Here is a 27,047-nt window from a genome sequence, read left to right on the forward strand (position 1 = left end):
CTGTGCTTCCAGTGTCACGTCTTAGGAGTTTAATTCTGATTTATGGGATAGACTACATTTTATTGACATAGAAAGGAGTGGCGGTGTGGCATTCCTCATATTCAGAGGTGGTGTTGGGATCTGTTATTTTCACAGTAGATTATTCTTAAAAAATCTTAAAATGGTTTTATATTTTTCAAGCGGGGGGTGGTGTAAAACTCATTACACTTTCCTGAATACACGCTTGGGTGGGAGGATAGGATGGGCAGTCAGGAGAGGGTTTACGTGGGCACTCGCAGGCAAGATCCTTCATTGTGGGTAACTGTGGTTTTGTGCAGTAGAGATGTTAACAAGACTTGCTTCATTGAAAAGCTAAGTGGGACATGGAAAGTGATTCAAGAAAGGTGTGTGAGGGCTGCAGGGAGCAGGGGAGTAGGGAGAGCTTGCTGCCAGGGGTCCGGTCGACGCGGGCCTGCAGGGAAACCAGGGTCTCTGGGTCACGTTGTGGAAGCGGAGGGAGAAGGAAGCAGCCTCCCCCGGCTGCCTGTTTCGCTCACTTTGCGTGTGGCCTTCTTCGTCCTTGCTCTGCTCCAGCCTCCTCATTCCTGGCATCCTTCCTGGGTAGGCAGGTCTAGGGCAGTGAGAGTTACGAACGAGCTCGCTTGGTCTTAGTACATTTAATGTATCAGTCAGGACTTAATTGAGACAACATGGCCAACATGTGAGTTGAGTGTTTTAGAAATGAACTTTTGGGAAGGGAGGCATACCCTGTATTCAGAAGCTGAATCTTTAGGATTTAAAAAAGCAGACAAAACCCCAAAGCCTGATTTTTTAAAAAGAATAGCTAGAGGATGTGTTGGCAAGTATATGGAGTCAAAAGTGATGTCAGCTGTATTTGTGTGTGTGCCACTTTTTATGTAAACTGAAGACCCAGAATTCTGACACATTAATTTATTTGTATAGCGGCTGATACACTCTTCAGACAGTTTCTGTTTAAGTATGTGTCCTTTGAACAGGTATTGATTGCGTTTAGATGGTTCAAAATCAAAACAGTGCAGGAAGAAGCCCACTGAGAAGGCCCAGCCTACTCCTCGCCAGCCCGCCGTCCCGCCCCACGAGTAGCTCTTGCATTAATCTTGTATGAATCCTTGCAGTGTTTCCTTATGCAGATAGAGCATGTATGAATAGTTAGCTTTTTAAAATTTAAGGACTTGTTTAAAATTCCAATGAAATGTGTAATGTAACCTTAGAATACAACCTTAAAATGTCCAATATAAATAATAGAAGTGGACATTAAAACTGCATGTTCGGTCAGTGATAAAAGATAACGATTACAAGTGGAATAAATGATTAAACATTTCAGTCGTGAGATTAATCGAGACAGCGGTAATTGCTGTGAGACTGCTTTTATGCGTATCCTGTTGCTGGTTTAGGTAACACATTGTTCTTAGCTGCCATTTGAATGATTCATTTAAAGTGACTATAGAATTACTTCTCACATCAGTACCGGACTTGGCAGTGAGATTTTAAGTTGTTCAAGTGCTTAAGTGTCTCGGCAAGCAAGGGTTGGGAGCCCGTATCTGTTGGGGATACCTGCCCGGACTGTACCTGCTGTTCAGAGAGGGTGACAGGTTTACATGGGTAGTTTGCTCAGGTGGTGTTACTTTCTGGGAAGTCAGCCTGTGGCATAGTTTTCTTTTCTTAGACATCTTCAGAGGCGAAGGTCATTTGCATGGAGTTCGGAAAGTAGGTGATTAAAGGCCGCAGTGCTGAGCCGTGGTCAGCCCAGGAGAGGTGAGGGACTGGAGAGCGGCGATGGCGTTTTCCAGAGGAGGGGTGTGTGGTCCAGCTGAAGGCAGCTTGCTCAGTGAGAGCTCTGTGACTTCCAGTCCAGAGAACCGCCGTCCTGTCCCTCTGTTTCTTACAGTGTGATTTCTTGGTCTTTTTCTTTTTTTAACGACTGCAGTTGTTTGGCATTTTTGACTTGAAGTATAGAGATTAGTTCAATCTATGACTTAGATTTACAGAGTCATTGCATAGGACGATCTTAAACACTGTGTTTTTAATACTCTGATTCTAAAGTTTGGTGATCATCAATTCCTTATTTTGTAGAAGATGGTAAAATAACATCTGAGAAAACCTAGCGTACATTTTTTTGTTTTTCAATCCCGGTAGTTTGTGCCCATTGGAATAGGTTGCTGAAAGGCAAGATTTCACTTACTGCGTTGAATCCCCTCGCTTCCTGGACGCCTGCCGTTGTGGTCGCCTGCATTGGCTGCCTGGTCCAGTCAGGGCCTGGGGCTGGGCTCTTCCCTGACCTCACACCTCCGAGGGCTTGGAGGACGCACACTAGTTACGTCTGTTGCTCGAGGTCCCACAGAAACCTTGCATTTATTCAGAATAAGATTAAATAGCTAATTAAGATGTCAAGTGTCTTTGCATTTCAAATTATGTGAAGTCAGTTTGTTAGCACTTTAACTGCAATGGGAATACACATTTATCATTAAATCAAAATTGTTTGGTCAGTAGACTATTTCAAGATACAGTGTCTGGTGGTGGTGTGGGACAGAGGAAGAATAGTTTTGGGTGGTGAAATTGGGGCCACTGGTCAAATTCATGGTCCAAATCAAAGCCATTAAAAAAAAATTAGGAGTGGCAATTTATTTTTAAATTCTTATATTTGGCATTATTATGCTTTTGCTTTTTAAGTAAGGTTGCGTGTATTTAAAGTGTACAGCGCGATGATTTAAAGCAGATCCCTTCTGTGCGATGTCTTCTGTGCGCCTCCGTGACTCTCGTCCCTCTCCTCTTTTTCTGAGCTCAGTCTGCCCCGTTGGCTGGACTGTCAGGGGGTCTCCCGTATTTTCGTTGGCTCTGTCGCTGTGCCCCTGCTGCGCCGCCTTCTTGACTCGGTGGTGAGACGCTGGAGGGCGCGGCCTTTACCATGCTTGCTTGGTTTGTTTAAGTTGCTTTTCTTTGTGCAGGTGGCTCCCACCTCACGTGCCAGCCCTGTCTCCTCTTTATTCCCTCCCCCTAATTCTAGCTTAGTCCTACCAGGCTCTGATACTCAATGTACCATATACTGCCCTTTGGTACAGAAATTTGTCCTTGAAGTCAGACTTAGCAACCACCTGGTTGGTGGGATTTTATATTATTGTATTTCATTTACTATTAATCTTATTTGTATGGTAGCTGTTCTTGCATTTTATGTGCATTATATCTTCAGATATTAAGTCAAGGGTACAGAAGGAATTACCTACTTAAATTTTTTTTTGATTCCTTAAAAAGGAATCTTTATAGTTTGGTATATTCTTAAATGTGCAACCATCTTAAAGAACAGCTTACACTGTAATTTCTAAAGGTCTGTACAGTTAGTGTAGATAATTTCTGTAGCTAATACTGTTTAAATTCTAAATAATCTGTACGATTAGTGTGTGTAAGCAGAAAATGTAGGGCAGTCTCCAGAAGGGTGCCAACTAGCTGTCTAACTAGGAATTGGCTAACTGGCTGTATATCTAGGTATGGGCATCAGCTAACTGGCTGTATAACTAGGTATGGCATCGGCTAACTGGCTGTATCAGGTATCAGCTGACTATCTGAACTTGTTTTTTGTGTGTGTCAGAATATCAATCAGTTTATTTGGTGTCTTATAGAGCATACATAGGATTCCATTTTTTAGGAACTATAGAAATGTCTCTCAGATGATTCTAGTAGGATGGTTAAATCTTAAAACAACCTAGTTTTAATCTCTGCTGTCTTGGTAAAAAAAAAATATATATATATAGTTTATTAGCTGTTACTGGGTAAAGTTTGGCAAAGTGTTATAAAAAGTTATTAGAAATGTTCATTAAAGTACTATTTTGAAATTTATATTTGACTTTCTGGCAAACAAAGAATTTGACTTTGAAAAATTCACCTTTTGTAGCATGTCACAGAGTGGAAAGAAGTCCTGTATGAGGCATAACAGTGTCCCAGAGTGTCATGGAAGTCTAGTTGCTTTACGTTGAAAGGTCGCGTTTCCTTACTCTTGCCTTTACCTTGGAGCCTCAGTGCCGCCACTGGCAAGCAGTCACTTGTGTTTCTGGCTTGGGAATAGTGACTACTGTTTGTTCAGAATTCTGTTTCTTGGACACTTAATTATACGCCACACCGGATGCTAGTTACTGGGAATGCAGAACAGTAAGGGTGTAGACAATAAATGGGTAACACAGCACCAAGGTGATTTCAGGCGGTGTGACGTTCAGCAAAAGAAATAAATAGGCAGGCTGTGAGGAGGAGGCGGCCTTAGGTAGGCGGGGTGCTTTTATGTAGGTGATTCTGAGAGGGTGTATCTAACAAGTGAGAGTTAAAAAACGCAAATATGACAGTCACTGGAAGAGCTGGCAGAGAGCCATTAGGTAGAGGCTTAGCAGAGGCAGACCTCAGAAGAGCAGTGGGCGGGCCAGCGGGGCTGGAGAAGAGGGAAGGGGTCGAGGCCCGGACCGGAAGCTGCGGAGGCTGGGAGGGCCACGTGGCCTTGTGGGCCGTGGTCGAGTTCTGGTTCTATTGCAAGTGCAGTCTGGTTCCTGAGCTGATGACTGTGGCTGCCACGTGGAGGACGGTGTGAAGTGGGTAAGGGTGCAGACTAGAAGCAGGTCTCCCACTTAGGAGGCTGTTTCACTAGGCCAGGGAAGAGATTTCCTGGACATGAGTGGGGAGATTGTTGAAATGCTGTGGTCGTCTGCGTCGGCTTATGTTTTAGAGGGGCACCCAGGAGACCTCTTGGTGGACTGGATGTCAGGGTGGAGGAAATAGATCAGTTAAGGTTGTCTCCTTTTTGATCTGAGCGGCTCGGTGGATTAAGTGAGATCGGGGCTGCCCTGGGGAGGAACAGGTGCAGTGGGAAATATCTGGTGGGGATCTGCGGGCAGATGTCGAGTGTGTGGCTTGGAGGTGAGGGGAGAGGTTTGTCCTGGGTAGAGGTTGGGTGGCGGTGCCGTCCTGGAGTTCCTTAGAGCCAGGGTGTTGCCTGAGACCACTCTACTAGGAAAGTGAGCGTAGGTAAGAGAAGCAGGCACGGAGCCAAGTCCTGGGATGTGCAGCAGTGTTGTGGTTGGCAAAGGTGAAGGAAGAAGCCAGACACTCAGGCCAGGAGTTAGAGGAAGAGAAGACACGGAAAGCCAAGGGAAGGGAACCCGAGAAGGCAGCTGTGGTCACGCTTGCTGACTGAGACTGAGAGGTCAGTAAAATGAGAAGACAAGGAGGCACCGCTGGGTCTGATGAGGTGCTAACAGGGCTGTGTAGAGTGGACTGTGCCTGGAGCCAGACCGCCTCGGCCCCCGCTCAGCAGTGAGGGACCCAGAAACGGGGTGTGATGGCAGCACCCGCCGTGAGGGCCCCGCTGGGGCTCAGATGGTGAAGATCCTGCCCGCAGCGCAGTAGACCTGGCTGTGCTTCTTGGGTTGGGAAGCTTTCCCCGGAGAAGAGATTGGCCACCCACTCTAGTATTCTTGCCTGGAGAATTCCATGGACAGAGGAGCCTGGCAGGCTACACTCCATGGGGTTGCAAAGAATCAGACACGACCGAGCGACTGACACTCCCTCACACACTCACTGTAAGGATTAAATGAGCTCAGTACGTGAATGCACTCAGAATGCTGTCTGGCTTAGAATGCACCACAGCTCTTAGCCACTGCCATCGCGGTGGCCTTTGGGGACCCCTGATATACTGAAGGAGATGATGGAGATTCCTTTCCTCTGGATTCATCCTGCTGTAGTAGAGCTCCCGTGCCCTCCTCCCCCCTCCACAGACACACAGCGCCCTGAGTGGGAAGGGTCCAAATTTGAGATTCTAGGTGTAGGAAGTGCGTGGTTCCCCCAAGGCACTCCGGCTGGGAACCCATTCTGGAAGTGTCCATGTCTGTTTGGTCCTGAAGTCACATATAATCCTGTCTCTTAAATTTGATGTTTCTTATTTGCTGTGGTAGAAAAGGTAACTGTAGCACAATGAGAAACGCACAGGGTTTGTTGTCAGGGAGGCATGGGCTGGTTTCTCAGCTCTGCTAATTGACTGTGTCTGCAGTGACCTCTCTCTCGGCCCCCGTGGAGCTGAGATGATAACGTGGCCCCTGCTTTCCAGGTTGTGACAAGTCTGGTGTATAGCACAGAGCAGGCCTCCAAGGAAGGTAGCTCTTATTGGTCATCTTTGGTCTCTTCAGGATGCAGAAGAAAATTGAAATTAAAAGTTTTGAATATGTATGCATTTATCTTCTACTTCCATTGTTGTAACTGTTATGTTGCTTTACATCCAAGAGAAATATTTCCAAGGAGTTTTGGTGCTGTGAAGGGTTTCGGACTTCAGCTGCCCTTGCTATTCTGGGGAGCAGCTTTGCCTTTAATGGCCCTCCTGGTCTGGACTCAGGAGGATTTGCCTGTCACTGTTGCCTTTGTCTTATTAAGCTCCGTCTTCTGGGAGCTCATTTGAGGGGAGGCACGTGTAGTGATCCTCCTGGCTTCAGCAGGAATTTTGAGAGCATCATTTGCTTCCCGGAAGAGTTGTCAGTAAGGGGCCCTACTGGAAACCAGCAGAAATATGAGAAGAGATCAGCTTTTAAAAGCATATAGGAATTTGATTTTATGAGTCAGGATGTGACTTGTTTGTTCTGTTTAAGACTTTATTATCTTGCTTCTACTTAGTAGCACCTGTTTTTTGATTCGTATTACTTTTCTGTTAGAATCCCGGAGTGTGAGTGAAGGGGATCGTCACTGAGTCTGGCCCAGTGCCCAGAGTGTGTGTGTGTGTGGGGGGGAGCGCTGCCTCGGCCACCACCTTTCTGCCCTTCTTTGATCTGGTGTGGAATTGTCTGAAAGAATATGGTGCAGGAGTTCCTTAGACTTAGAAAGAGTGTCTTCTGAATAGCTGTCTCCGAATGCTTAACCTTCTCTTTGTTCTTTTTTTCAGTTTTATTGGACACTTGACATTGATTTTAAAATATATGTGGTTTCTCACATTAAAAAAGAAAATAATTTAAAACAGTTTCAAAAGGGTGTTCTAAAGGAAATAGAATTAAGGCGGTAAAAGAGCACCCAAGCATATACGAGATGGACGGTACGAGCCACAGGCATAGGACAGCCTCCCGCGGCGTCATGGCCGTTCCCATGGACAGAAACAGTGGGTTGGTTAAAGCTCTGGATAAAGACAGTATTTTAAGCCCAGTGGAAATCTTTCACTCTTGGAAAAACACAGTGTATATATTTTAAAAACTGTTTAATAACATAATTTATCAGTAAACTTTATTTCCTATAGGTATAATGTGGATACAGATTTTTATTGGTTTTAAAAGTTTGTATTAACATTGACAGTCCTGTGAGGGAAAAACACAATATATCTTGGTTTTTCTCAAAGCATATAAAGTCCACATAAAAAGCTTATAGTAATTTTATTCTCATTATTAGAGAGCGTGTTACTAATAAATATGTTTAAATTTATGTGTCAGATATCACATCAGATCTTGTTGAAGGGCTTCAAGGAGATTTTCAAATAGAATGTGGTCATCTTATTTAAAATGCATTTAAATGTATGAACAGACCCAGAAGCAAGTAACCTAGCAAGATAACTATCTGCTTAGGGTTCAGCAGCCTTGCAGGAGTTAAAAGTAAAATTTATCAGACATCAATAGTTTATTGAAGAAATACTCCTTTTTGCTTCATAATTTGCAGAAGGCTGCAACTGTCAGTCATGATGTACTGCCTCCTGAAATTAGTCAATAGAGCAAACAGCACAAATTGCTGTGGGCAGAAAATAAGCACTGTAATCATGACATAACTGGGGTCAGTGATTTATGGATTTCAATATAGTAGTAGCTGCATATGATTGAAAATTTACTAGGTCACTAGTGCACCAAAAATTTTATTCACAGCCTCCAGGCATCTTTTGAAATGTGCAACAAAATAAAAACCTCTGAACCTGTTTTGACACCGCAGACTCAGTGGATGACATGCCAGCCCAGTGAGTCTCATTTAAATGTAAATGTGTCATAAACTTTTGTACTGTACTCTTTAAAAACGTCAACTACCTGAAGGGATAATGCATGTGAAATTGATTTACATGTTGAAGTAGTTAAAAAGAAAAGACGTTTTTTTAATCACGATTAAATTCTTTTATTTTAAAGTTGGAAGCGGAAGCTGTTCCTGAAGTATCTGAGAAATATGAAATTAGTTCTGTTCCCACCTTTCTGTTTTTCAAGGTAAGGATAAAAACGGTGGAAGAGATTATCTGTGTGCTGCGGGGCTGTCTTTGCCGGTTCCTTCACCCTTTCCTGATTGCTGAGCACTAGGTGTTTGCTTGCTCCTCGCCTCGACCTGTCTTGTAGTCTCATTGCTTGCCTGCGCTTGGGGTCCTGGGAAGGTGACATGGACTGTGGAGGTCCAGCCACCAGAAGCCATGGCTGTAAACCCAGAGTGTTCCCTGAGCTGGGTCAGCAGTTGGTTGGTTGGGGCATGTGCTTGGATATGATGAAACGTCTTGCTGCTTCTGGTTTGATTAATGACTCTCTTAGGAAGTGGGTGCAAATCTGTGTTTCTGGGCACCCCTGGGTGTCACCATAGTTCCCCAGGTGCCTCATTGTACTTCATAATAGCTTGACCGCAGCGAGGGTGGGGAGAGCCTTTCTGATCAGGTTTGAGGAGTAGTGCTGCTTTCCCAGTGTTTCCAAAAAGGAAAAAAGAAACCAACTATTTATTTCTAAAATTGACACGCATAGCAGGCAGTTTGCAATCCGAGTTTTAAAAAATTTCTCCAGTGATAGTGTTGACCTCTTTAAATACTGGCTAGAGCTATGGACTTGTGCTTGTGACAATGCTGGAGCCTAAACTAGGTGGTGAGGGAATGTGTACATACTCTGACTGACTTCTTTGCCTTCAGAATTCTCAGAAAATCGACCGATTAGATGGTGCCCATGCCCCAGAGTTGACCAAAAAGGTTCAGCGACACGCGTCTAGTGGCTCCTTCTCGCCCAGTGGTAGGGAGCACCCGAAGGAGGACCTCAGCCTGCGCCTGAAGAAGTTAACCCACGCCGCCCCCTGCATGCTGTTCATGAAGGGGACGCCTCAGGAGCCGCGCTGCGGTAAGGGGCTGCTCCGAGCCACGCCGCACAGGGCTTGGGCTCGAGACCACGTGCTCTGTGCGGACGGTGCTGGACACCTACCGATGCTTGCGGTCAGACACCCTTAGAAGAGCAGAGAGGTGGTGATTTCCAGTGGACTCTGTAGTTAGGCGATGAGGACTTGTTTGCAGTGAAGACCTGGAGAATGTTGGAACCAAAAGACATCATGGAAATCATCTAATTCAAAACCTTTGTTGTCTACCTAATTCCCGGTGAGGGCGATTTGCTGTCACTGAGTAGCAGAGTTGGGATTGAGTCCTGGCCACCATATTGCTGTCTCCATGAATAGGCTTTTGGTCTGTTCAGTTAACTTTGCCCTTAATACTTACCTTCTCTTTCTTGGCAGCCTCCTTTTATGCGTATGGTTCAGATTCAGCAGGTCAGAAACGCACAGAATGGCGGTAGCGTTCCAGTGTCCACCCTGTATGCTCTTGCCTGTCCTGTTGCCTCTCAGCTTCTGATGACACTGTTCACCCATTGCCGTCATTTCCAGTTCATTGCTGCCTGGGATTTAAAGACTCCTAATCCTGTGGCTTACAGTCACTCTTACCGTCTTGCCTCAGATATGCGTGGAGTTGTGTCCTTAAGTCACTTTCCGAGTTACCTGGCCCCTCTGGTATTGGATTATGTTGTGTTCCTTTTACTGGGCTTCGTGCAACGTTATTATGCTGCGTAATTGAGCAGTTAGTGCCTTTCGATGATGCTCTTGAGAATCTAAGGATGTTGCCTTCAACTGCACGGGAGGGATTTGTTAAAGATAGGTGGCAAGGAAATTAAATGTGTTATTGATGTCATTACTGCATGTCCAGTGTGACTTTATAAATACACCAACTTCCACTGTAAAGTTAGTTGTAAATTCTTCCCTGTATAGTTAGCAAATTACCTATTAAATTATAAAAATGTCTAGTTTTAAATGTAAAGTTTCATGGTGAATTCTGTCTTAGAGAAAGAAAAGGTTCCTTTCTTTCTCAGTTCTGCTTGAAAATTTTCCTTGCCAGCATTTACATGTCAGATGCCTGCTGTTTATGTACTGAAAGGCTAACTTAGTCTGTGTGAGCGTTAACCAGAGGGAGCCACAGAGAGGCTCTGTGGGTTGGTTGGTTGTTTTTAATGGATGTTGATTTGCCTCTCCCTGTCAGGCAGGAGCACTGTTTCTGGCACTCTCTGTGCTGACCTCACGACAAGCAGTCCCGTGGGTCCCAGTCAGGACCGTCATCAGGCTGTACGGCGCGGAGCAGCCTGTGTGATAGGTTATGCACAGTAGGCCCACAGTAAAACCAGTAGCATGGTATCTTCTTCGGGAGCAAAACACTGATATTCTCTTAATCTCTTCTGAATGAAGAGATTCCCTGGCAGGTAAACCTGGCGGGTGGTGAAACTGCAGCTGGGGAAGGTGGTCCGAAGCGGCAGAGGGGAAGGGGATGTCCTGGAATGCCTCGCAGACCGGATGCCGGCAGGCGGGCCGCCTGTTGACTGTGCCTGCCCTGATGCCTCCAGCTTCAAGTCGGCCGCCTTCCTCACGCCTGCAGTTCTTCGTAGTGTCAGAGGTCGGAGTCAGCCTTGGAGAGCCATCCAGATGCGGAAGGAGTATTCAAATAAAATAGAATCACACTTAGAAATAATCATTTTTCTGCTTACCATTTACTCTATTAGGCTGAATTTATGAGGTATTTCTAGCCATCTTTATATTAACCGCCTGAGTGGCATTTAGAAGGCTGTACAAATAATGAGTTAGAATGAAAAAGAAGCTTTGAAACATTTCAGAGCAATATATTATTGCTCTATATTATACACTATCATATACACTATATTATATACATTTAGATACTACTTGGGCGATATAAAAGATTTTTACATACATATGATAAACACAGTTTCATTCCTCATTATTCATATGTTATTTAGAATGTTTTTAACCACATTTTAGTAGGCTTTTCTGTTTCCCAGCATTTTGGTTTCTGTGACAGCATGTCTTTCTGTCACACATAGTAAACACTATTTTGGAGTATTGGTATCCTTTACAGAAGCGTCTAGTGAGGGCCTAACTGGGGTCTTCTGCTGCGCCTGGGCCCTGCCGCCTCCGTCACTGGCGCTGCTCTCTAACTGTGTGCCCTTGTCTGTGTGCATGGCTCCAGACACTGTCTTTGTCTTGAAACTGTTCTCTTTTACCCTCTTCCTTTCTGAGCTTGTGTAGTGGAAAATTGCTTTTGGTTTTCTGACGGTACATTAGAGATGAGGCCTAGGCAGACTCTTCTTTATAAAAGAATGGCCATCAGCTCTCATGAACTCAGGTGGCTGGTATTTCCATACTTTGCACAGAATTCACTTTGAAAGCACTGCTGTCATCAACACGCATTGCTCCCTTGGACTCCCTTTGGGAATAGAGCCACACTTGAGTTTTGATTAGCGGGTCTACACCCTGCTTTCAGGAAAACAGAAAACCATGAATGGATAACACTTAAACTTTCTGTCAGGGAACCCTTGACAGCCGCTTCAGGGTCTGCCCTGGGGTCTCCCTGGACTCAGCCCAGCCCCTGTGTACACCCAGAGGTGTACGCTACACACCTCTGTCTTCTCACCCCTCACTTCTGGGCCCTACCTGTAGGATGGTTCCTGTCTCAGGAGCCTGGCATGCTGATAGGGCCTCAGTCGTCAGAGGATTAGACTGCCCTTTGTCTGTGCTGCCCAGGAGGACAGGAGAGAAGGCTGTCGTGCTGTAGGGCGATTTTTGAGGCACACTGAGATGCGCATCTTTTAAAACAGAATGATAGATCCTTGATCTTGCGGGCTAATTAAGTTATCTGGGAGCTCTTGCATCTGTTTCCTCTGACGGCGCTTTTAGTGAAGCAAAAGGTGTTTGAACCACAGTGCAGAAATTTCTCCTACAGTGAGTCATCTAATTGGGTTTCACCTTTACAATCAAACATGGAAACGTTACAGATTCCGAAGCGCATTCTTTAGGGCTTTATTGTTCTTAGACAGTGATGAAGTGTGGCAGTTAGGCTCCGTCTTCATGTCCTCTGTCATGAGTGGAAATGATTGTGGAGAAAAATGGTGGTTCTATAACGGTTAAACATGGTTTTTCTAGTTCTAAATAGTTTCACTGCATTCGTGCATTTTTCTTAAAAAAATGTGTGTAACTATTTTGTTATTAAAATAAAGTCTTCTACTTTATCCTTAAGCATAACATTTCCAGTCTGCCACTTTAACCCTTAAAAATGAAACACTACCAGTCAATCTCTCTAGTCTGCATGTAGTTGCCTAAAGCAAAACTAAAGCTTTTCCTCAGTCAGTTACAGTAGAAATGAGTTAATATATTGGCAACAGAATAACCATCAGCAATCAGCCGTTAGCTGTTTACTAATGAACTCCCAGATGAATGAAAAAATTTCAGAATCAGTGTTTTACTTCAGGCTGTACATGAACTTAACACTTCAGTTGCAGGAAAAGCAGCTTACGTGCTATACAAATAAACACTGGTGCTTCATCTCAGTGAATGGCAGACCTCAAAATGTCTGGAGCTCAGTTATAGATCCACATTTTAATAGTACAAGTGCTTTTGCATGACATCAGGTAAAGCCGATTCATGATTTGATTGTATTTAAAAATAATTGCAGATGCTATTACCTTCTAGGAATTTTGAATCTGAAAAGTAGTTTGTTTTCCAGTGGGTTACAGCTGGATTTGGAAAGAAGAATGATGGAGTGTGAAAGAGTGGAGTACAGAGTGTTGAAAAACAGTCAGGAAGAATCAGCTCATAGGGAGAAAAATGCCCTCTTTTCAGACAAGACTAAATAGGTTTATAAAAGACTGATATGCACACTCTTATTCTTTAGTACTAATGTCATAATAAGAAAATGGTGTCAGAAAAGCACAGAACAAAAATGTGTCACAAAAGTGTAATGAAATCATGGAACATAAGATCATCACTGCAGTGTGGTTAAAAAAAAAGAAATCACATCACATGCTTTGGGGAATAGAAACAGTTTTAGAAAAGAAACTGTCAGGTAATGACACGGGATGAGAAAGGATACTGCCAGTGTATTGACAGTTCATATACAGCAGCAGAGGAGACAGCTTTGAAGTTCAATGTGCTGGCGTTTTAGACTAGAGGAGAACATATTGCTTTCTTGATTTTTAATTTATTCTATTTAGGGATGATGAAAATGGAGGACTACTGAAATGGAGACACAGGAAGTAGTCAAAGAGCAACAGAAACCAGACAGAACTGGGGTTCCCAGTATGGTCCAGTCGTGGAGAATGGCAGTTACAGAGTTTTCTCTTCCGCCTAGTGCTGCGGCTCACAGATTCACAGAACAGCAGAGCCTGGGGGCGGGGGCACTGAATGGGTGTCCGGGCCAGTCTCCCGATTGATAGCAGAGTGCAGGAGAGGGAGGTGGCCTCCGGGCCTGCACGGGGCCTCTGCTCGCTGAGCGGAGCTGGGCTCCTGGGCTTGAGGTCTGTGCTGTTGGGCCGGCACCGTTTCCCCTGCTATGAAAATGTACCTAACATTGAGGGGGAGCTCGGATAAATAAACACACTTTAAAAAAACTCTGGTTCAAGGCCAGAGAAGGGGTTCTTGGAATTGGTTTCCTCCTTACACACTAGTCAGCCATGCTAATTAAATTATTGGTAAAACAGAGGCAGATTGTCTGTGTTCAGCAGGTAGAGTACACTCTGAATTAACATAAAATTCTGTGTATGTGAGAGAGAGAAATAAAGTTCTTTATTTTCTTTTTCTGTGTGCAGGTTTCAGCAAGCAGATGGTGGAAATTCTTAACAAACATAATATTCAGTTTAGCAGTTTCGACATCTTCTCAGATGAAGAAGTTCGTCAGGGCCTCAAAACCTATTCCAATTGGCCCACCTATCCCCAGCTCTATGTTTCTGGAGAGCTCATAGGAGGACTTGATATAATCAAGGTTAGAATTGAGAAGACCGTTGTAGAGAGTTTTCATGCTTACTGTTGTTTAGTGGCTAAGTTGTATCTGACTCTTTCGGGGCCCCATGGACTGCAGCTCACCAGGCTCCTCTGTCCATGGGACTTCCTAGGCAAGAATAGTGGGGTGGGCTGCCGGTTCTTCCTTCAGGGGAATCTTACGGACTCAGGGATCGAACTTGTGTGTCTTGCCGTGCCAGGCGGGTTCTTTACCACTGAGCCACCGGCTTGGTATTTCCATGTTTAAGCAACTTTTATAAGTGCTGTATTAAATCAAGAGTATGCATTTTTGTAGAATCTACATTTATGAATCTGGAATAAATACAATATTTCCCGTACATTTCCCGTACAATACGCTCCCGTACATTCACTAATGAATTTGCTAATAGGTGATACACTGGTATTTTATATTATGGTATGACTGAGGAGATTTGTTACAATAAATGTATAAATAAACATATGTGTTTATTTTAGGAGCTAGAAGCATCTAAAGAACTAGATACGATTTGCCCCAAAGCCCCCAAGTTAGAGGAAAGGTAAGTGTGTTTAAAGTTTCAGTCTGCTGTTATTTAAAAATATTCTTGAGTTTTCAGTTTTTGTATTACTCTTTGTATGTGGAAATCAGAGGTGTGCTGTGGTATGCGGAGGTCATAATTGTTACAAGTTAACCATGCAAACTTAGAAAGGTCTCATTTGGACTGGAGAAAATTTTGCACCAGTTTAATGATTGTGTGGAGGGTATTCTTGGTTTTTGTAGAAATGTCACTGTCACCATGAAATGACCAAGCTGCAGCTCTCTTCTGCAGTTTGGAGCTGGGCTCCAGTCTTGGTGTTAGGTTCTAGCGACAGTTCTGCTCACAGCTTGAAGCTGCTTTCTCGTGTTTTCCTGGGTCATGGCCTTGGGCTGGCTGCTGTCTCCATCTTGGTAGAGCTCTGTGCTGCTGCTGCTGCTGCTGCTGCTGCTGCTGCTGCTAAGTCGCTTCAGTCGTGTCCAACTCTGTGCGACCCCATAGACGGCATGTTGAATGTGGAGGTCATGTGGAGACTCTGGGATTTCTCATTGCCATTCTTAGGACCGTGGTAACTTAAAATTGAAAGTTTTGTTTGGAACTGTGAAATTGCTTTGTCTTATGAAGGGTCTCAATCTGCTTTTAGAGATTCTGTCTTATAGAAAGTTTGGACTTGGGTCTGTAGGATTTTAATTTTAGTAAATATTAATTGTAATAAGTAGTTACAATAAATATTAGTGTAGAGGATTAAAAAGCAATTTATTTTGAAATATAGCAGCGTATCAACCATTCATGGTTGGGGCTCGAGTTTCTAAGGTAAAACTTCCTCTCCTGATTTTCCTCTCCTTTGACATTCTGGGATTCCCTGCAGGTGTCCATGTACCTGTGTTGGTTAGTACAGCGCTCCTCATAGTTGGCGTGGATGTCGAGCTGACCTGGAAGTGCCACGTGCTCTCAGGTGGCGTGCACACTCAGGTGGCGTGCACACTCGCCGTGCACCCTGCGTGCCTTCCTGGCCCCTGCGGCACTCCCGTGTCCCGGGCTAGGGTTTGCTCTAAAGCCTGGGTGGCTCGCTGAGGGCCGTGGCCTCAGAGGCCTGTCTCCAGACGCACTTGGATTTTCTTGGCTTACTTTCCTCTGTGTTGAGCGTGCCTTTGCTGCTGTCTGTGTCCCTGCTTTCATTAGGCCGCTCTTTCCTACTGTGCTGTGTTCAGGCACCAGAAGGTTACTGGTTGGAAGGTAGTTGGCAGTACACTTAGAGTCATAATTTAAAGGGCTCCTGGAAAGCACGGTGTCGGGGCCCGAGTCCCTAGCCTCGGCCGCGTCTCTGTGGGACAGAGGGCCCTGTTTCGGTTCCCTGGATCCCAGTAGTTGGGTCTCCACGTGAGGGCGTGGGCGCTTCCTGAAAAGTGGCTGCTTGCACCATGTGAAAGCGTGTGTCACGCAGCTTTGTGCATGATTCGCGTGCTTCATTTGTGAGACCATTTTCCTCTGAGGAGATTTGGAGCCGCGAGTGTTCCAAAGCGTGTGGAAGGAGGAGAGTGCGGTGCTGGGACCCCCGCAGGGCCTCTGGTCCTGATGGGGGTGGGCCCTGAGATCCTCCGTGGACTCCAGGGTGTGTGCAGATGGTCAGCATTCGGGACAGCAAGCTAGATCAGGAGGTTTGAAAGATGTATAAAGTCGAGAGGAGAGCATTAGACTTCAGCAACTGATGCTGAGCGCGTCTCCCTCCAGGTGGGACTTTGTGGGCTTGAAGAGTGTGGGGCTGTGCCGGCCTCGTGATGGGAAAGGACACAGAGTCTAGCTCTGGGAATTCTGGGTGCGCTCAGCCTGAGCGTCCCTTATTGAGCAATTCCTTACTGAGTTGGTTATTATTATTTTTTTAGTTCTGTGAGTTGATGGGCTTAAATTTGCAATTTGAAGGCGCATTTGTTGCCTTAAAAAGCCATATTGTGTTTTACAGTGGCTTAGGGAGACAGTGAAATAAAGGGGAATGCCAGTGTGCTTGCTTGTTTAATACACTCAGTGCTGTGAACTCTCATCCTGCCGTCCCTCAAATGTGCACGGTATTTGCGAAGCGGAGCGAAAGTGGCGGTTAATAATTGAGCTGAGCCCTTACATATCAATTTTCTCTCTTCAGGCTCAAAGTACTGACAAATAAAGCTTCTGTGATGCTCTTCATGAAAGGAAACAAGCAGGTAAAGAACTCAAAAATGGTTTTATTTGTAATTTCTTTCGATGTTAACATCTGCAACAAGGGGACACTTAAATCTTTTTTTCCTAGCTTTAGCTAATGAAGCTGTAGTGGTATCAGGAAGTTATCTAGGCCTTAATTGGTGCTTATGGAGATCAAACAAAGTAATCTCCATTTTCCTTGACTTTATCATCAGCATCTCAGCGGGGCGCCTTTCTTTCTGCTGCCAAACTTTGTCAGTGGATGTGGTCAGCACTGCTAGCTAGCACTGGGCGGTTCCATTAGCTGCTGTCTATTCCCAGAATGTGCACTTCAGGGCTGGGAACCTCACGGTTTCTTGGTTTGCAGCCCTGGACCATGGTCTAAAGTGCTGGCGACGCAGAAAGGAACAGGGCTGTATCTAGGGGGCTCAGAACTTGTTTGATGAATGAGTGGGACGGTTTGACAGTTTTTATTTGTAATTGGGTGGTTCTTGTCGCTGTGATGGATGAAAGTTGTGTTGATGTTGCTTCATTCTGAATATCAAGTTTGATAGCTCACCTCTACTGATAGTTGATCAAAATCATCTATCCTGAGTATTTGAATTAGATGGGTGATCTCTAGAAGCCAGCCCCTGTTACCTTCCTTTGTTCTAACCAGGTGCTGAGGTGGGCAGGGTTGGGCAGAGGACAGGAGGATTCTGGAAGGCTGGCGGAGGCAGTTCCATCTGCCTCACCTGTCCAGTGGGGTGTGTCGGGGAAGCCACTCGCCCCAGAGCTTCAGGGTCCCCTCTAGTGGGTGGCAGAATGATATAGAGTCATTCTGGGAAATCTGTGTAGCTAGTACAGCTTACGTAACTAGTAAACATAGCTGTTACAGTGGAAGTAATAGTAACTGGGAAGATGTGGTGATGCGCATTTCACCATATTGGGGTCACTAGATTAGGACCTAGATTCCTTGACTGCATCACTGTATTTATTAAAACAAAGGAGAGGAAGTTAGCAATTCCCAGTCACCTTTTTTCTTCTTCTTGGAGGTTATTTAAAGCAGATTTTTATATTTTGTTCCTGGAAGCCCAGGAAGTAATCATGAATTCTGAGAATGGAATTGTGAGTGCTGGTAAGATGTTTACATGGTGCCAAGTCTTTTCTATAGGACTGAGATTTGGGATCCTCTGGCATGAAAAAAACTGTTAGACTTTTCTATAACCTCATAAAAATTTGGTACTCCGTAATGTAAACATACGTTTAAAAAGTGGAACTAGAAGAGGGATGATTTCAACCACGTAAGAAAGGAGGCGTTGCGGCTGTGGGTCTGCGTGAAGTGGAGCGGCGGCGGCGGTGGCAGGGTTTGACTCGGGAGGTTTTTGATCACGAGGTGACAGTGTCGGAACACAGTCCTCTCCGGGGGTGACAAGCCCAAGTCAGGCTGGGGGCCGCGCGCCTGGGGGGACGTCTGGATGGGTCCTTCTTGAAGGGGCGACGAGGAGGCCCTGGGGGCCGGCCCTCTTCTGCAGTGCCATCCCCCGGCAGAGCCTCAGGCAGGGCCGCGCCCAGGGCTGTGTCGGTATGCAGTGCATTCTGAAGTTTGTGTTTTTTCCCTAAATTAGGAAGCTAAGTGTGGCTTCAGCAGACAGATTTTGGAAATACTAAATAGTACTGGGTAAGTAAATCTTGTTTTCAGAGAATGTATTTAAGAAATTCTAACTTTTCTGTTCTGACATTGATTCTTCTCAGTTGTTATATCTGTTCATGTATTTTTATCTATTTATTTTTGCTGTAGCATTTTATGAATGCTTTAACGTAGACCACAGTAGAATTTTTTTGACCAATGTCAACCTATTGGTAACATAAAGGAGGTATTTTGGCAGACATTGAGATAACTATTTGTCTACTTTCCCAGAGGAAAACTAATAACTGAGTTCTTAGCATGCATAAAGATATTTTAGGGAAAGTGTATTATAGATTTTTAATTTTCTTAAAAAAATATTCTAGCTTCCAAATAGTTTGTGAAACAGGAAGCACAGGAAGATCCGTTATCTGAGTCTGAGAGGTGGGTAAATCAGATTGTGGGGCTCATGCTTTTGATCTCAGTGACGAAGCTGCCAGGTAAGAAGACTGGAATTGTGGTCAAACCGCCTATTTAGAGATACTTAGCACATGTTCTGTGTTGCCCAATGTTTTTGCTTATTTTTCTTCCTTATTCTCACCTGCCTCTTTTCCGTATTGTAAGGATTCTAACTGTAGCTTTAGATAGACTCCTATGACGTGACAGGAAAAGTCACCTTTGAAGTGTGTGGGCATTCTTGGGCTGGGCGGAGTAACACAGCCCCAAATGCAGCTTTCGGGACAAAAGAAGAACAGCCATTCTGTTCAAGTGACTGTGATGCTTCACAGAGGAGAGACTGGTCGCTGTTGTGCTCCGGCCTCCAGCTGCCCCATCCTCACGCTGCCTTGGGCTGCAGTCGAGGCTGGCGCGGCTCTGGTCACTTTCTTCCCTTTGCCACATCTCCTGTGAGTCACCCTCAGGCCACCTGTCCTTAGTGCCAGCTAGTCCCCTGGGGTTCTGAGACCAGGATGGGACAGTTCTGGGCCCATTACAGCCTAAGTATTTGGTGGAAAGTCTCCATCACTTACTTTCTGTCCCATGTCTGTCTAAGCTGGATTGGATTGGAAGCACCAGTTCCCCCAGAGCAGGGAGCTTCTTTGGGACGGAGTACCTTCCCGACTCCAGGCTGGCTGAACCCTTCCAGGGTCTGTTGACGTGGAGGACTGTGGTCCTGCTGGAGCTGTTGGAATGTGGGGGGCGCTTCTAGCGCTCTGTTCCTTTCCTCCATCCTTGCTCTTGTCTGTCCCTTCTGAGGAAAGACATCTGCCCCGAGGGGCTGAGCACCCCCATGTGCCTTGGGGCGTGGGAGGCGCCCTTTCAGGGAACTTCAGGAGGTGTTCTGGCAGCTGTGACTCGCCACACCTGTGAACATGTAGGCCCAGCACTTCTTGGATCCCTTGTATCAGGGGCAGTTCCAGAACTCAGTGTTTTTTTTCATATTGTGTCAATTAGGAGATCTGCCTCTTTAGTTCAACTTGAAGGGAGACTTATACTGTGTGGTTCTGTTTTTCTTTTTTTAATCTTTTTTGCTCTTCTTTCAGACGTTACATTCTTGATACTTGTTGCTGATTTATCCTGTCAAGTTCTTTTTTTTGACTCTTTCTTGCATCATGGACTGTTTTCTTTGGAACTTGTGTATTAAGTTGGAGAAGGCAGTGGCACCCCACTCCAGCACTCTTGCCTGGAAAATCCCATGGATGGAGGAGCCTGGTAGGCTGCAGTCCATGGGGTCGCTAAGAGTCGGGCACGACTGAGCGACTTCACTTTCACTTTTCACTTTCATGCACTGGAGAAGGAAATGGCAACCCAGTCCAGTATTCTTTCCTGGACAATCCCAGGGATGGGGGACCCTGGTGGGCTGCCATCTATGGGGTCGCACAGATTCGGACACGACTGAAGTGACTTACCTTAGCTTGTGTATTAAGTAAACAGGATTTCCCTATGAAAATGGCTTTGGTTTTATGGAAAACGAAATTCGTTTTTTCATACGTGGCATTTTCTTTGGCCAGGGTTTGAAATTGCACATGCGCTCACAGTCTTCCTGCAGGGATCCAGTCACACATGCTTACTCGTTCCTTGACCACCTTGTAATAAAATCCTCCTGCGTAGATGTGGTTGAATTTTCACTCATTTATACTAGCAGCCTCATGACACGGCATGCAGCCACAGCCCTCGCGCTGGCTGCAGGCGTCGTGGGGAAAGCACACGTGCTCTGCGTGCTCTGTGGGAGGCTCATTCCCAGCGGGGGAGCTGCCTGAGGGCGTGCCCCCCGCTGGTGAGCTCGCAGCCTCCATCCCTGGGTGCCGCAAGGCTGCCCCCTCTTGCTCCCGAAGCAGAAAATCCAGAAAAATTTCTATTTTGGGATGACTTATTCTGTCAAGTACAAGACAGATAAAGAAGTAAAATAATTTGTTTTTCCCCAAATTTTGTTAGCATCGAAATAGTTTTACTTTTCTTGACTGTTTCTGAAACACCAAATAGAGTTTATAATTTTTGTCTAAAACTGTATTTCTTGTCAAAATGTTTTCTCTTTTTTGTAGGATTGAATATGAGACATTTGATATATTGGAGGATGAAGAAGTAAGTTCTGTGTTTTAGGTTTTGTCTTTTGTCTTAGTTTTAACCATTAGGATTGTCATTTATTCTAATCTGATAGGATGATTTCAGGGTTCCTGTTGTTTCCGTAGGTTCGGCAAGGATTAAAAGCTTACTCCAATTGGCCGACGTACCCTCAGCTGTATGTGAAGGGGGAGCTTGTCGGAGGACTGGACATCGTTAAGGTGAGGTCAGGAATCACTGGGAGCCTGGAGGAATGAAAGCCTGAGCGTGGATGAAAACTATTGTTTCACTGGACTTGTCCTTGGTGTCCTTTTCTGGCCTCGTGTCTGATCGCTCCAGCCCAGAGCTACCATCTCTCCAACAAGAATATCTTGTCTCTTATCTCTCACCGGAGCCAGTCAGAATCAGCCCCTCTGTATGGCCTCTCCTGCCCACTAGGTCCTTTGCTCTGGTTCTGAGGAGCTGCCAGCCAGGGTCCCCAGAGAGACTCAGCACTCAGAGCAGCTCTGGGCGTGGCCAGGCTCCACCCCTGCTTCACTCACACGGCACTAAGTTCTTCCATGTTTTAGCTTCTTTCCACCCTGTCTCTACTTTGAATTTCCTTGCACAGTCCGTATTTAAATATGCTTTCTGTATCCTTCAGGCTCCTCTTGTCTGTGAATCTTAGGTTTTTTCATCCAGAAATATTTGTTTTGCATCTGCTTCTGAAGTTCTCCTGCCATGTTACATTTATATTACTATAATTTTATTACTTTCTGGTGTCATTTCAGTTGCCTTACTCGCATGTACTCGGTGATGGAGTAAAGAGTGCCAGGCTAAGGGCTGGGGGCCTGGGACACAGTGCTGGCCTGGCCCTGCTAGCTGTGCCACTGAGGCCTGAGGTCACTGACCTCAGGATTGCATGAGGTCATCTCCAGGTCCCCGACTGGTCTCAGATGCTCGGAAACTGAGACCTCTGTCAGGTTGTCACTGTATTTCAAGGATTCTGTTTTTCTATGTGTTTGATGATGAACTTCCTTGTTTGGTTGGCTTTCAGTTCAGTCACTCAGTTGTGTCCGACTCTTTGGGATCCCATGGACTGCAGCACACCAGACTTCCTGTCCATCACCAACTCCCAGAGCTTGCTCAAACTCATGTCCATCGAGTCGGTGATGCCATCCAACCATCTCAACCTCTGTTGTCCCCTTCTCTTCCCGCCTTCAGTCTTTCCCAGCATCAGGGTCTTTTCCAAGGAGTCAGTTCTTCCCATCCGGTGGCCAAAGTATTGGAGTTTCAGCTTCAACATCAGTCCTTCCAATGAACACCCAGGACTGATCTCCTTTAGGATAGACTGATTGGATCTCCTTGCAGTCCAAGGGACTCTCAAGAGTCTTCTCCAACACCACAGTTCAAAAGCATCAATTCTTTGGCACTCAGCTATTTTTATAGTCCAAAACTCATATCCGTACATGATCACTGGGAAAACGATAGCTTTGAGTAGATGGATCTTTGTTGGCAAAGTAATGTCTCTGCTTTTTAGTGTGCTGTCTGTATTGGTCGTAGCTTTTCTTCCAAGGAGCATGCATCTTTTAATTTCATGACTGCAGTCACCATCTGCAGTGATTTTGGAGCCCAAGAAAAGAAAATCTGTCACTGTTTCCACTGTTCCCCCATCTATTTTCCATGAGGTAATGGGACTGGATGCCATCATCTTAGTTTTCTGAATGTTGAGCTTTAAGCCAGCTTCTTCACTCTCCTCTTTCACTTCCATCCAGAGGCTCTTTAGCTCCTCTTCACTGTCTGGTGTCATCTGCGTATCTGAGGTTATTGCTATTTCTCCCGGCAATCTTGATTCCAGCTTGTGCCTCGTCCAGCCCAGCATTTCTCATGATGTACTCTGTATATAAGTTAAATAAGCAGGGTGACAGCCTACAGCCTTGATGTGTTCCCCTCTCAATTTGGAACCAGTCTGTTGTTCCATGTCTGGTTCTAACTTGCTTCTTGACCTGCATACAGATTTCTCAGGAGGCACGTCAGGTGGTCTGGTATTCTCATCTCTTGATGAATTTTCCACAGTTTGTTGTGATCTACACAGTCAAAGACTTTGGCGTAATCAATAAAGCAGAAGTAGATGCTTTTTTGGAACTCTCTTGCTTTTTCTATGACCCAACGAATGTTGGCAATTTGATCTCTGGTTCCTCTGCCTTTTTTAAAACCAGCTTGAACATCTGGAAGTTCACGGTTCACGTATTGCTGAAGCCTGGCTTGGAGAATTTTGAGCATTACTCTGCCAGCGTGTGAGATGAGTGCAATTGTGTGGTAGTTTGAGCATTCTTTGGCATTGCCTTTCTTTGGGATTGGAATGAAAACTGACCTTTTCCAGTCCTGTGGTCGCTGCAGAGTTTTCCTAATTTCCTGGCATATTGAGTGCAGCACTTTCACAGCATCATCTTTCAGGATTTGAAATAGCTCAGCTGGAATTCCATCACCTCCACTAGCTTTGTTCGTAGTGATGCTTCTTAAGGCCCATTTGACTTCACATTCCAGGATGTCTGGCTCTAGGTGAGTGATCACACCATCATGGTTATCTGGGTCATGAAGATCTTTTTTGTACAGTTCTTCTGTGTATGCTTGCCACCTCTTAATATCTTCTGCTTCTGTTAGATACTGGCTTTAAGTAAATTCTAAGTGAATTTTAAATAGACATGACTTTAGGATTTCAAGTCCAGAATGTAGGGCACCCCTCCTGGTAGCACACATGTGTTCTGGAGCTCTCCAGGGCAGCCCAGGACAACAGGGGGCAGCTGCAGCTTTAGCATCCTGGAAGCCTCCCTGGAACCACCCCCCGGAGCTGCAGTGCGGTGGCAACGGTGCGGCTGCGGGGCGGCCTCCTGGAGGAGGGTGAGCACAGCTGCAGGGCTCAGGCCCTCCTTGGCCTGGCCACTTGGAGGAGTGTGTTGGAGGCCAGGGCCTTGATGCTCTAAGTGGAAAGCAGGGAGTACGTGCTGCTGCCTCGGGTTGTCTTATAACCTGCTGGCTGGCTGCTGCTGCCCCTCTAAGGTTTTGACTTGACGCCGTCGTCCCGTGGAGGGGCTCTGGCCCGGCTCTGGGGGCCTTCAGCGCTGAGGGCTGGCAGCTTTTCCGAGTCCCAGAGAGCTGCGGTCCTGAGGTTTCACTGCCCAGGTTTGGTCTCCTGCTGAGTTCCAGGTTTGACGTCATGCTTCTTGAGGAAGACAGTGAATCATTTCCCCAGTAAACTCTCCTTTCTGGAGGGAAAAAACGTAGACCACAGTAGCTGTGAACAGCCCCAAGGCAGCAAAACTCGGTCTGCATTTGTTGTCCTGTATCTACTTGTGTTTGTGAGGCACAGGCAGTGTTCAGAGCCCAGGCGCTCCTGAGCCTGTCCTTGTCTGAAGGTTTGTAGCCTGTCCCTCAGCCGCTGCAGCTCTGGGGGAGACGCGGTCAAGATGTCTCATTTCACCCTGAAGCTGAGCTGCGTGGGCAGGTTCTTTTTAGGTGTGTAACAGTGTGTGTTACATGACTTCTTGTGTTCACCTGCTAAGAACTTACATGTCTGGAAATTTGTGATACTGCTGACAGTTCTCTGAGAAGGTAATGGGTTTGATGTTGTGTCTGTTCTGGCAGAGGGCAGCTCTTCATCTTTATTCACTTAAAGCCTTAGCGGTGTTGCTGACGGCTCACCCCTGGCCTCCTCAGCATGAGCCGCGAGTGCTGGTTTGGTTGAATGGGTGGGTGATGAGTGAATGGATTACCTGGTGACTGAGTGACTGCCAGGCTGACGTCTGGAGAAAAACGTCGCCTGGTTAGTATAGACGCAGAGAGCTAACATTCGCTCTGAAGAGTGGACAGTGCGCCACTGCAGAGTTTGGGACGCAGAATCAGTTGAGAGTCAGGTGCTTCCCATAGGTCACTGCCTGACACCCTCCCAGCAGGTCCGGAAAGTCGGAAGTTAGGGGAGTGGTGTGCCCCCTCCTGGCCAGGGAGCCGTTGCGTCCCGATCTCATGTCAGGCCCACCCACCCAGCCAGCCGTCGAGCTGCATGGCCGGCTGCCTCCGGTCCTGTGCTCCGAGAGGTCGTGCATGGCTTCCTGATGTAGCCGGATGTCTGCTTGTTAAATGGGTACTGGATCCCAAGACCTGCCTGTCTGGGTTTAATCCAGAGAGAGTGCCAGTGGATTTTAGTGGTTTTATTGATGTTCATGAAGCTTTAGAATAACTTGAAATGTCCTGTCAAATCGTTTACCTGAAACTAGAAAATCTTATTTATCCTCCGCCGTCACATTTTAAACTTGATTGCTGTGTTCCAATTTTAGATCTGAAACGTAGGCACAGACCCTTTCGGAATACTTCAGCTTTGTAATGATTCCCGGCTTTTACATTTATAGACCAGTGCCTGGTTTTTCCAGGGTGGGTTGAAACCAGGAAGCTTCGTTACTGCCTGGAGGGCAGTAGGCGTCATGTGCATCGTGTCTGAGTGGACCTGGTGTTCCTTCAGTCACGTAAAGTTCATCTTCCCCGTTAAGTGCTGTTGTTTAAATAGGAAGCTTCACTGTCGTGTTCCAGTCGCTGTGCTGCTAATGCTGAAAGGTCTGTGGGTTTTGGACACCTTCTAACTCCAGTCCCGTAAGGCGACAGTGAGCCCGCGGCTCTGATGGCGGTGCCCCTAGCGTGACTGTGCTGGTGGTCTGGAGTCTGCGCCCAGTGAGGCGTTTCTTCGGGTTCTCTGATACAGATGCGACCTGCCACTGTTGAGACGTTTTCATTTTCTATATATACGTATGCATGATACTGTTTCATTCTTTATTTTCAGGAATTGAAAGAAAATGGGGAGTTGCTGCCAATACTGAAAGGAGAAAATTAGTGAATGGTAGACTTGGTGCCCACCCACTGCAGGAAGGCTTCCTTCAGTGGAGCAGTTCGCGGTTTAGTCCTCAGAAACGGACCAGGAGGAGAAACGCTCATCCTCAGTTACGCTTTGTATATTTCACAAGGCTGTGCTAAATAACGTATGTGACCTTTTTTCCACCAAAATTAGAACACAGTAAACATCTTCAAGTTCAATTAAAAATAAAAAATTAAAATTGTGTAAAAAAGTGTGTCTTTATAGTGATGTTAGGTGTGTAGTCACTGACTAACCCACTTCTCATCTCTTTTCCGTCATCTGTGGGCATCTTGCAGTTAAGAAGCAGACAGTCTTCAGAGAGTGGGGAACTATAGACCAAGCCAGTGGCTCCCCTCACTGGCCGAAGAGCTTTTTACAGCTCAGAAAATCCTGCTGGAGGGCTTTTTCTGAGCATCACTGAGCGGGGCCCTGGTGAAGGGGCTGGGTCCACGTCGGCGCCTGCAGACTCAGGACCTATGTCAGCCCCAGCAGCGTAGCACCTGGGACCCTCCCAGAGGAGGGGGCTTCTCAGTGGGGGGTCAGCAGATTTCTTTCAGAACTTGTCCAAGGATAGGTAGCCTAGCAGAGAGCAGGATGGTGGTGGTGGGTTGTGTTACGCATCACAACTTACTCTAATCCTTGCACTAAAAATAGTTAGTCCTTAAATAAGCTGAGAACATCCAGAAGTCTGAGCGTTGCAGCAGCATTTTTGACTCTGAGTCTGACATGCTGAAGACACTGTTAACCCTTTACGTCCCTGCCGTGCATGCCTTAGACAGAAGGCTGAGTCTGGTGCCATGGTACTAGACTCTGCCAAGTTCCCAGCATCCAAAAGATGTCAGCGGGGAAGGCGATGGGGTGTCATCCAGATGCTACCCGAGGCCGAGCTCTGTTGGGAGCAGACTGCAGGCCGGTGCTGTTCCAGGGCTCTAGTGAGGTCATTCTTGCGGAGGTGTGCGTGTGGATAGAAAGGCTGAGCCCACTGCTGTCTGCCAGGGAGCAGGGGCCTCCCCACGGGCCGGCTCTGCCAGCTCCCCGCCTGCACGGCTCCCTGTGCTTGAATTCACTTGGGAATTCCGGGAGGCATGCTGGGCTGAGGGCTCGTGCCGGGAGTGGCAGGTCACTGCACAGGTGCTGAGGCCGCTAGCAGCGGCTGCTGCTAGGACTTCGTCTCTGGACCCTGGGGAGCCAAACCTCCCATCGTCCGGGTTGCCTTCGGGAACCAGGAGGGCTCAGCGGGGAAGGGCAGGCAGCT

General features: G+C 46.2%; 1 protein-coding gene and 1 long non-coding RNA gene across 4 annotated transcripts in view; both read left to right on the plus strand.

The window, feature by feature from the left end:
• GLRX3 (glutaredoxin 3) overlaps positions 1-26,003 on the plus strand; it is a 31,907-nt gene extending 5,904 nt beyond the window's left edge. For 2 of the 3 annotated variants that reach the window (XM_027960668.2, XM_042238949.2), the window contains exons 3-11: positions 8,130-8,204; positions 8,882-9,083; positions 13,872-14,044; positions 14,536-14,597; positions 16,711-16,768; positions 18,353-18,405; positions 20,892-20,931; positions 21,039-21,131; positions 25,721-26,003. In XM_027960668.2, coding sequence (XP_027816469.1) covers positions 8,130-8,204; positions 8,882-9,083; positions 13,872-14,044; positions 14,536-14,597; positions 16,711-16,768; positions 18,353-18,405; positions 20,892-20,931; positions 21,039-21,131; positions 25,721-25,771 — 807 coding nt within the window. In that variant the 3' untranslated portion in view covers positions 25,772-26,003. Of the gene's footprint in view, positions 1-7,877; positions 7,967-8,129; positions 8,205-8,881; positions 9,084-13,871; positions 14,045-14,535; positions 14,598-16,710; positions 16,769-18,352; positions 18,406-20,891; positions 20,932-21,038; positions 21,132-25,720 lie in introns of all 3 variants that reach the window. The other variant, XM_042238950.2, reaches the window with a different exon arrangement.
• LOC132658430 (uncharacterized) lies at positions 4-3,890 on the plus strand. Its single transcript, XR_009598066.1, has 2 exons — positions 4-3,498; positions 3,532-3,890. It is a non-coding gene; the product is annotated as an uncharacterized LOC132658430 (long non-coding RNA).
• Positions 26,004-27,047: the final 1,044 nt, after the last annotated feature.

The sequence above is a fragment of the Ovis aries genome, chromosome 22, assembly GCF_016772045.2.
Source record: "Ovis aries strain OAR_USU_Benz2616 breed Rambouillet chromosome 22, ARS-UI_Ramb_v3.0, whole genome shotgun sequence".
NCBI lineage: Eukaryota > Metazoa > Chordata > Mammalia > Artiodactyla > Bovidae > Ovis > Ovis aries.